Genomic DNA, 9,601 nt, shown 5'->3' with positions numbered 1-9,601 from the left:
GCTGGCTTGAGGTCAGATCCTAGCCTCCAGCACTCAGGGGTTGTGACACCCCAAGCAAGTGACCTAACTTCTCTGGGCCGGTTGGTTTCCTCATCTGGACAGTGTGGATATTAATGGTATTGAATGAGCAAGGTGCTTAGAACGGGGCCTGGCCCACAGAAAACAGGACGTGCTCGCTGCTTTTATCCTGTGCCTCCAGCGTACATTGCGTTTTCTCAGTACCCAACGTTGGCAACACCCATCTCTCGGTCAGTACAAGGTGGGCTTCTCTATGCACATGGCATGGACTGGCTTTAACAAGCAGTGGGAGCTGGTTTTGTTCTTTAACTAGATTGCCACAGCCCTGACGGACACTCTCTTGAGAGGAGGTATACAATTATTTGCTAACAAATAGTTCAGAAGCTCTGAGTTGTAGTGTCTTCACGGTCACATGGGGGAAGCTATCGACTTATGCCAACGATGCTGTCATAATTCAAAACTCTTTGGCAACTTCTCTTTGGAATGTTGTTCAGAGGTCTCCTCACATCTTGTAGTTACTTATTTTAAGATTATTTATTTATTTGAGAGAGAAAGAGAGAATGAGCAGGGGGAGGAGCAGAGGGAGAGGGAGAAGGAGACTCCCCGCTGAGCAGGGAGCCGGACTCAGGGCTTGATCCCATGACCTTGAAACACTGAGACCATGAGACTATGACCTCAGCTGAAGGCAGACCCTTAATCAACTGCGCCACCCAGGCACCCTGTCCTCACATCTTTTGATATCTTTGGTAGATGATTACATCTTAAACTTTTAGGGTAGATGTGTTATATAAATGTTCCACCCAAAATGTTAGACAGTCAAAGCCTCTCTAAGCTGCAGACCTTCCTTTCTTGCTTGTCTTCAGAAACCCAAAGTGATGATCTCTCTGTCCCAAGTCCTCACTTCCTCCAGTGTTTCCCACTTCTTTCTTTACCCAGATCCAGAAATCAAAGTGTTATCCTTAACCACCCCCTGCCCGCTGCTGTCACCTTTCTTTACCAACTTCTCAGCAAGCCCTGTTCACTTTGCCTCCTAAATGTCTCCTTGCTCCGCCAACTTTTCTCCACCTACAGCACACCCCCCCCCCCCCCCGGTCCAGGCTGCCATCATCTCTTGCTCAGACCCTGGTAGGACCCTCTTCCCCAGATCACCAGTGACCTTTCCAGATCTCAAGCCTAACCAGGTCTTACCACACATCGTTTCCATTCCTGTTTAAAATCTTTCCATGTGGTGGTAGTTCAGTTCAGTAGCCCCGAATTCCTATGCCGTGTGACTTTGCTGCTTCTCCCAGCAAAAATTGGGGGTCTGTTTCCCTCTCCCTGGAGTCTGGGCTCAGCTCATGACTTCCTGTGACCAACAGAATGTGGCAGAAGCGATGTGTGTGAGTTCTGGGGCACGGTCCGTTGGCGGCCTCGCAGCTTCTGCCTTCGTCCCTTGGGATCCCGGCCCTGAGTCCGTTATGTAAGGTGCCCTTAGGATAAAGATAATATTCCAAAGTGCCCGATGTGGTCTTGTATGTTCTGAACTACCCAAGTCTCCCATTCTGCTTCCATCCGCTCTTGGCACCCTCTAGCTCTGGAGACCTTTGGCGTGCATGTTCCCTTCTGTACGTTTCTCCTAGCCCTCTTGCTTTCACCTGCTTTTTTCCTTTATGATAACTCCCTCCCTCCATGTCTTCTCCACCATAGGCCAGTTTTCGTCTTACCTCTCCCTCACCAAATCCCAATACCCCAGCCTCAGCTCAGCCCCTCTCATTCAGCCACAACCAAAGAGTTCCAGAGAGTTCCTCAGCATTTGTGTGGGTATCAGAAGGGAGATGAGAAGTACAGGACGGGAAGGGTGGCTAACGCAACTTTAAACCAAACAAAGACAAGGGTGTCAGAGGGAGGAGCAGCGACGCTATGAAGCCAGATCTCTGGGCTCTGGGGGATATGGTGACTGCTGGAAGGAAGAAAGCCAGGGACCAGGGACCATGGGGTATGTGGGACCTGGGTCCTCGGCGAGGGCGGTGGCTGGCAGTGACTAGCGGCATGATGCTTTGGTCCACGGAGAGAAAGCTCCCACTGTAGCTAATGGCAGGGAGCTAGACAAGGGCCGGTATCTGAGACAGAGGTCCTACCCTCCCAGCCCTGCAATTTCAGACACCAGCAGTGAGGACCAAGCTGAGATTTTATTTACAGTTCCCTGGGAAAAGTCTTACAGAAGAAAGGCCGGCATTATTGCTTTAAGATTATTGCCAGGAGGAAGACTGCAGTCCTCCACTGCTAGGTAGGAAATCCTGCTCCAGGCTCGAAAGTCTATCCCCAGACATGACCATCCTAGCCCCAGGTCTCCGCTGTGACCCAAAGGCTGTCACCATGTCCTGCAAAGCACAGCCCAACTTTTCCCCAGGGCCGTCCCCACTGCTTTGCCAGCAGGCTTCCCTTTACCTGCGTCAGGGCTGTCACTGCCCCCCCCCCCCCCCCCCCCCGCCCTCCTTCTTTGCAAGAACAAAGTTCTGACACTCGTGCTCGATTTAAGCGCCCCCTCCCCCCGTTGGGAGGCAGGGTCCTCAACGATCAGCATTTACTTCCCGCCAGGACCAGCCTGGCTTCCTCTGCACCGAGTAACGCAGAACCCGGTTCCTTTGTCCCAGCTGGCATCACGACTCTCTTCTTAGGTTATTACCCCTCGATGACAGGTCCGGGGCCACTTTTGAGGTAATTTGCATGTTTCCTGGATCTGCCCTGTTTTTTGTTTTCCCCTGGGCCTCGGCGATTAGGGGAAGAAGAGAAGGGAGCGAAACCAAGGGGCAGAGAGGGGACGGCCCGGTGGCTCATGCCCAGGATTAGCAAGAGGGTCCGGAGGAGCGCATCGAGGAGGGCGGCGCACTACTTTCCCTCTCGAGCCCCACTGCGGGAGGATATGGCTTTGTTCATGCGCATCGCTACTCGAAGCCGGGACTCGTTCAGGGGCGGGGCCTCCCTGGCGGCGGCCGCGGCGTGGAGGGATCCGGGGCGGGCGGGAGGCGGCGGAGGGAGGCGGTCCTCGGCGGGTGCGGCGGCCCCCGTGCGGGGGCCTGCGCCCCCGACCGACTACTTCTTGGAATGCGGCTTGTTCCCCAGGAGCCCGTCTATCTCCATCACCGTCTGCGGCGTCAGCTGGCTCAGCACCTGGAGGGGAAGGCAGTGGGGTGGGGGCACATGCTGGCTCCCGGAAGAAGGGCAAAGGGGTGTGCGGGGCGGGGAGACGGGGGTAGGGGAGCAGCGCTGCGAGGCCAGGTGGCGGGAAAAGAGCCTCGCCTTGTGGCCCTGGGACCTGTCCTCTGCGGAGGGAGAGGCCTTTGTAGTGGCTGACCTCCCAAGCCCATTCCGGGGTGGACAGCGAGGACCTGACTTCTGGGGAAGGGGACAGAGATGGGCTCCGCCTCTGAGTCCCAGCTCACCTGCAGGGCTCCCAGGTGTTCCATCAGCTGCTCTGCACTTGACACCCCTAGCAGGACCGAGCTGACACCCTCGCTGCGGAGACACCATGCTGGGGCCAGAGGAGAGAAGAAAGACAACTGACGGCAACACCCACCGTTCAGCACCCACACTTGAGTGTCTCTGAGGATGAGGTCCTCCCTAGGGGCAAGCCAGTCTTGGGTTTGGGGGTGTCTTGGCAGGAGGTGAGGATCCCCCCACCCCGTCCCGGCAGGGCCCAGGGCTGGTGGTGTCTCACCAATAGCCAGCTGCGCCACGGTGCAGCCCAGCTGGTGAGCGATGGGAAGAAGGTCCATGACTTTGGCTTGTTGCTGCTTCTTGCCACCCTCACTCTGCACCTTGTCCTTGACCCACTGGTAGCCCTGGAGGCCAAGGAGAATGAGCCCTGCCCGGAGCGGCCCAGATGGCCCAGTCGTCCTGCCATCCTGAGCCCCCAGATCTCACCTTGACGGTGGCCCTGCAGGTATCTGGGACTCGCCCATCATACTTGCTAGTGATGAGGCCACAGGCCAGAGGGGACCAGGTGACTGATCCAACACCTAAGGGCAAGAGGATTGGATGTGGGGACAGGGACCTAAGTGATGGACAGGCCCAGGGAAAGGTAGGGTGGGGGGCTGCAAACCGATCTTGTGGTAGAGCTCCGGCAGCTGCATCTCCGCCTTCTCCCTCTGGAACAGATGGTGCTCAGCTTGCTCACACACTGGGGGGATCAGATTGAACTGTCTGGCCATGGAGTAGGCCTCCTGGGTTGGGGCAGGGAAGAGACGGGGGTCAGAGCACTCTTCCCCACTTTCTTCCACTGCCCCCCTCCGGTAGAGTGGGTTTTGGGGTGGCCGTGTGACAAGGGGGAAGCGGGGTGGCACACTCACCATGATTTCCGCAGCTCCCCACCGGGATGTCCCCCAGTAGAGGGCCAGGCCCTGGTTAATGACATAGGTCATGGCTCGCACAATCTCTAGGCACACGGGAGAGAGAGAACCTCCCCGTCAGGCCCCTGGCATCCAGGGCTCCAGATCTGTGCACCTTGGCCGGCCCCACCAAGACCCCAGGCATCTCTGTTTAATCAGAGAGATGGGGATCTGCTCTTCACCTCCCTCCCTGCCCAAGAGCTGGGGTCTGAGCCCCCCACCGTGGAGCTTGGGCGGCCTCCCGAGCAGGGGCTGGCTTCCCGCTGAGAGTTTGAGGAAGTGCCGTTTGGAAGGATGGCCGGGGTGGGGGTTCTGCTTTTACCCTCCATGGGACTGTTGGGGTCTGAGCGATTGGCGAAGACAATGTCCACGTATCCCAACTGGAGGCGCTCCAGGGATCCTTGCAAGCCTGGGCCAGGGGCGGGGTTGGGGGGAGGAAGGTTAAGTGCTTCAGCCTCCCTTTGCCCAGGATTCAGACATTACCCTCTCGCCACAGCCGCCTAACTCCCAGCTCCCCATGCACAGCCTCCAACTCAGAGTTTCAGGGAATGTTCCCAACTCTTCTGGCTTCTGTATGCAGCCGCTCTTCCCAGCCCCGAACTCTCACCCTCGATGATGTGTTTGCGGCTCAGGCCTCGCTCAGTCTCTGCCCTGCAGGAAAAGGGAAGTCAAAGATGAGGCGTGACAAGACAGGGGAGCAGAGATGGCCTGGCGCCACGAGGGACTGGGATTGCACGGGTCCCCAGGGACAGGCTGCAGATCTGGGGTGACAGCCAGACCCCACCTCTCCCATGTGTCTTCACACATTCTCTATAGCTCTCCCCAAAGAGAGTGTGGCAGCCACTTACTGTCCTCCCCAAAAAATCTTGGTGGTGATGACGTAGCTTGATCTCCTGGAAAAAGAGAAAAAGAGAGAAGCAAGAAAAGGGATTTGGGAGGAGCATTTTCCCGGCAGCCCCTCCAACCCAGACTCACCTCCATCCTTTGCTCTTAAGAATGTTCCCTAGGGTTCTTTCAGCCCTGGAAGGAAGATAATGTCAGAAACACCGACCTTTCCAAAATGGACCAGTTCCTTCCCCTCCTCCCCACCTTTCCCTTCCACCCATTTCCTCTCTGGTAAAGCAGATCATAGACCATGAGCTCATTAGGCTGTCAGCCCCATCGTGGACAAAATATGAAGGGCTCCCAGAACTTGGGGTGTGGTCACGTACTTTTCATTCATTTGGCAAGTATCAACTGTGCATCAACTATGTGCCAAGCTCTGTTCCGGGTGTCGAAGGGATAGAATACGAGGGGACAGGGACAGCCTAGGGAAGCGGGGAGGACATCTTGTTGTCTGCTCTGGTTCCAGCCATCTGCATGGCCTTCCCCCTTCTTTGAGTCTCTGCAAAATCCCATCTTCCAAAGCTCAGCTTGGAGTCCGCTTCATTTTATTGAAAGTGTTCTCTGATTGCTGGTCTGTGCTCAGCCCTTCCCGTCACCTTCCGTAGCTCCAACTGACTCAATGCTTTGGCACTTAATTATGTGCTAGCCTGTGACAGGTCTTAATTTGTTACATCTGACGGTTACCGAAGTTTCCCTGTTACTTAACCTCTCATATCTCCCTGTGTTTTCGGTTTGCTTGACCACTTTGACCGTGAGTTTTGGGAGGGCATGTTGTCATCCCACGAGCGGTGCCTGCTCTGGGCTAGGCTCTGTGTAGGGACATAGGTGACTTGGACAAGTTCCACGGAAGGAGGAGCTTCCCAGTTGAGCAGCAAACAGGGCTACATAAACCAGTAATTGACAGCTGGTGGGTCCGAGGGCAGTATAAGTGCTTTGGGAGCCGAGGTGGGTGCTGACCAATCTGGGGAGCTGGGCAAAGGCTTCTTGGAGGAGCTGACATCGGGCCAAGTCTTGAAGATGAGCAGGAGAGTGTGGCAGGTGGGAGAAGACGTGGGGGAAGGTCTTCCTAGGTTTTGGCTAGGTTTGGCAGGACCCAGTGCAAAGCCATGGGTACGTGTTGCCTTTATTTTATTTGCACTGTCCAAGACACCTTCTGTGCTCTACACTGAAGAGGGACTAATGCTGGGACTACAATTCCCATAGTGCATCGGGAGCCCATTGGCTGGAAGATTGGAACTTAGGGTTCACGGAGTTCCCAGGGCTCCCTAGCCGGAAAATAAGAAGGCCCTGATGTTCTCACTTGGCTCCTTCACCCCAGTCCTTACTTCCCCGCTGCGTAGACTTCAGCCGTGTCAAACAGGTTTACACCGTGCTCATAGGCCACTGTCAGCACGTCCTCTGCCGTCTAGGGAGGTCACGAAAGAGATGAAGGTCAAGGGCAGACCCTCAGCGAGCTCCCTCTGTGCCCAGCCCCACTGCCCCTCCGCCCCGGTCCCAGCCTCCAGCCTCCAGCCTCAGGCCACCATTCCCCGTGCTTGTCGCCCAAACCTCTCTCCAAGTCCACTGCCCGCTTCTCTGGTCCCTTCCCACCCCCTCACCCTGCTTCTAGGGCCCATCACTCATACCTCATCCGAGATTTGAGAACCAAACGTGACCCAGGTGCCTGCAAGAGAGAAGCCAGGCATGGGACCACGGTGGGCGGCAAGGCACGAATGCCCCCGCCCATCATTCCTCTGCTGTCTGACTCACCTAGGCCAAGACAGGACACCCGCAGACCAGACTTTCCTAGGTTCCTGCAGGATACAGAAGCAGCAGGAAGGGGTGGAGCCTCCATTAAGGACGGAGACCATCAGCCCCCAGCTCCTCTCCTTCCAGAATCAGAAGCCCTCAGGTAGCTCAGTCCAAAGGAACTAGGCCCAGTGGGCCCACCGAGCTGGGCAGGGCTCCGCCTGGAGCGTAAGTGAACGAGTAAATGACTCTAGAGACAACATCCGGAGCCTCTGTTGCTTCCTGGTTTGTGTTTCTCCTGGTGGGGTCTCGTCTGTGTTTGCGTCATCTCTGGGATGTGTGCAGTGTGGGGCTGGGAGGAACGTGACAGGCTGACGGGGATGAGTTTGTGGAAACAGACCCGCAGATAAAGAGGGCTATACTGGGGGGCAGACACTGCGGTGCACAGGGATAAACCAAGTCAGGCTCAGGCACTCAGGCAGGCAGGGGTCCTTGGACAGGGTAGGTAGATGGGCCCCCCCAAACGCAGGTAGGACACCTGGGTGGGGAGTGTGACAGGAAAGGCCAGTTGTCCCTCTTCCTCCGTTGGCTCCCTCCACTCCTGTGAGCTTGTGGCATCTGCCTCTCACCCAGACAGCCCCCTCCTCCCAAGGCCGCCTCACCGGGTCGTTGGCTCAGCATCTCAATCAGAGTCAACACATGGAGGAGATCAGTTTCTCAAGGGACGACAGTCAGGTCAGATGAGCGACCTCTGCTCACTCCCAGGCAGGAGCCCCTCCCTTCCTCCCCTAGGCAAGTTCTGAGAGCCCAGCGGTTCTCTGAGAAAGTCCGCTACAATTCAGTCTACTTTCTCCACCAGGCCCCCGTCTGCCCTCAGCATGGGGCTGAGAGACGTGGTCCCGCTTCCAAGAGCCCCAGTGCCCTCCCCACCAAGAAAGGTTGCAGGACACCCGGCCCTTGGGGCAGGTGAGAGCAGTATCTGGGTCAAGCATCCTGAGCCAGAGTGAGAAGCTGTTTCCTTCCCCCACCCCCTTCCCAGGACACCGACCCAAGGACACGCCATCCCAGAGGGGGCCCAGCCTGTGCATCCCTGGCCCTCCTGGGGATAAGGAGGCAAGCTCAGGAGCATCGCCTGGCTCTGACAGGACCGGTCAACCTTGGTAAAGTTGATTTTCTCCTAGTCAGGGGTATCGTCGGAGACAAAGAGAGGGACAAAGTAAGGGAGTGCCCCGGAGATGGGAGGAAGAGATGGAATGAGCTGGGTGGGACCTTCTTAGCGAAGACTGAGGGGGTCCTGGCGGCATCCCAGGAAGCCTAAGGGGTTAGGAAAGGGGAGCAGATGGGGTGGGCTGCTCGGCCACCCCCATACCTGTATTTCATGCCAGTGCCTCTCCCGGCGCTCTCTCGGAGGGCCCCAGCGGGCGCTGGGGGTCGGGGGACCAGTGCGGCCCGGGCCTTGGGGCCCGACCCTCCTCCCCCCGGAGGATTCCCATGCCCCCCGCCGACCGGCCCGCCATTACCGCCCCCGGGGCCCGGCCGGGGTCCACACAGACGGTCCTCACTGCTCCGGCTGCGAAGGTTCTGCTCGGTACACGCGATAGACACCTGCATGCCAGCTGGCCGGGGCGGGGGAGGGGGCTCCGAGGGGGCGGGAGGAGTTGGGAACAGGGAAGCCCGGGCGCGGACGGCGGGGGGTGTAGTGGCGCGAGTCCTGGGAGAACGGGAAGGCTGTGCCGGCTGCGGCGGGAGCCGCCAGGCAGGATCGGGCCCGCGGGGGCGGGCTGCTGGAGGTCGCGGGGTTTGCTGCGGGAGGGGAGAAACGCGGGGAGGGGGTCGGCACGAGGGCAGATATTCGGATACGGGGTCCCTGGCGCGGGGAGGAGGAGGGGAAATGGGTGAGGGTAAAGGTCGAGGGCGGTCCTCGGAGGATAGGGACCTGGGGACGAGGGGTGGTGGTGGAAGAGAGATGCCACCTCAGCCCAAACCGCAGCGGGACCGCTAGGCTCCCAGCAGCGTCGGCCGCGGGCTCAAATCATCAACATGCAGACACCGCCCCCTCATCTGCATGAAACCGCCCGCCTCCCAGCCAAACCCGCCGCTCATCTGCATAAGCCCCGCCTTCGAAAGCTCCGCAGCTTTCGGATATTCTGTGCGCACAGAGAAGCCGGGAGGGCGGAACCCGGGAGGGTGGTTATCATACCCGCGGGGACCCGCAGCAGGTCCGCCTTCCTCCAGCAACGTGGTTTTCAGGTGGGGAGTCATTTTGTCCCCTAGGGGTCACGTGGAAAGGTCTGGCGACATTTTTGACTGTCAGGACTGGGACTGGGGGGTGGAGATGTGCTATCAGCAGCTTGAGTGATGGCCAGGACAAAACGCAGGACGGTTCCCCCTGCCCCCAAGTTGTCAGTGCAGACGGTCCCTAGTTATGATTTGACTTACAATTTTTTTCTTATCTTTTTGATGGTGCAAAAGCAAGAGACATTCAGTAGAAACTGTGCTTTGAGCTTTGACCTTTTCCTGGGCTGACAATATATTGCATGATACCTCCTGATGCTGGGCAGTGGCAGGGAGAGTCTCAGCCCCCACTCAGCCTCTGGATCCCA

At 57.8% G+C, this 9,601-nt stretch overlaps 1 protein-coding gene across 4 annotated transcripts; it reads right to left on the bottom strand.

The window, feature by feature from the left end:
* Positions 1-2,173: 2,173 nt before the first annotated feature.
* KCNAB3 (potassium voltage-gated channel subfamily A regulatory beta subunit 3) lies at positions 2,174-9,010 on the bottom strand. 4 transcript variants are annotated; one of them, XM_045986642.1, is made up of 15 exons: positions 8,519-8,586; positions 7,537-8,312; positions 7,020-7,063; positions 6,896-6,933; positions 6,596-6,675; positions 5,361-5,405; positions 5,234-5,278; positions 4,993-5,036; positions 4,708-4,794; positions 4,347-4,432; positions 4,100-4,220; positions 3,922-4,016; positions 3,716-3,839; positions 3,441-3,529; positions 2,174-3,168 (listed from the first exon to the last, which is right to left on the bottom strand). In XM_045986642.1, exons 2-15 carry the CDS (start codon positions 7,677-7,679, stop codon positions 3,091-3,093), a joined length of 1,119 nt encoding a protein of 372 aa, XP_045842598.1. In that variant the 5' UTR covers positions 7,680-8,312; positions 8,519-8,586; the 3' UTR covers positions 2,174-3,090. The 4 variants fall into 4 exon arrangements, with proteins under 4 accessions (XP_045842598.1, XP_045842596.1, XP_045842597.1 ...); XM_045986640.1 differs by lacking the exon at positions 7,537-8,312 and having other exon boundaries at positions 8,368-9,010; XM_045986641.1 differs by lacking the exon at positions 8,519-8,586 and having other exon boundaries at positions 7,537-8,498.
* Between the last annotated feature and the right edge of the window lie 591 nt (positions 9,011-9,601).

The sequence above is a fragment of the Meles meles genome, chromosome 18 (genome assembly GCF_922984935.1).
Source record: "Meles meles chromosome 18, mMelMel3.1 paternal haplotype, whole genome shotgun sequence".
Classification (NCBI taxonomy): domain Eukaryota; kingdom Metazoa; phylum Chordata; class Mammalia; order Carnivora; family Mustelidae; genus Meles; species Meles meles.
The sequence above is the reverse complement of the archived record's forward strand: the minus strand, read 5'-3'. Positions and strand labels throughout refer to the sequence as shown.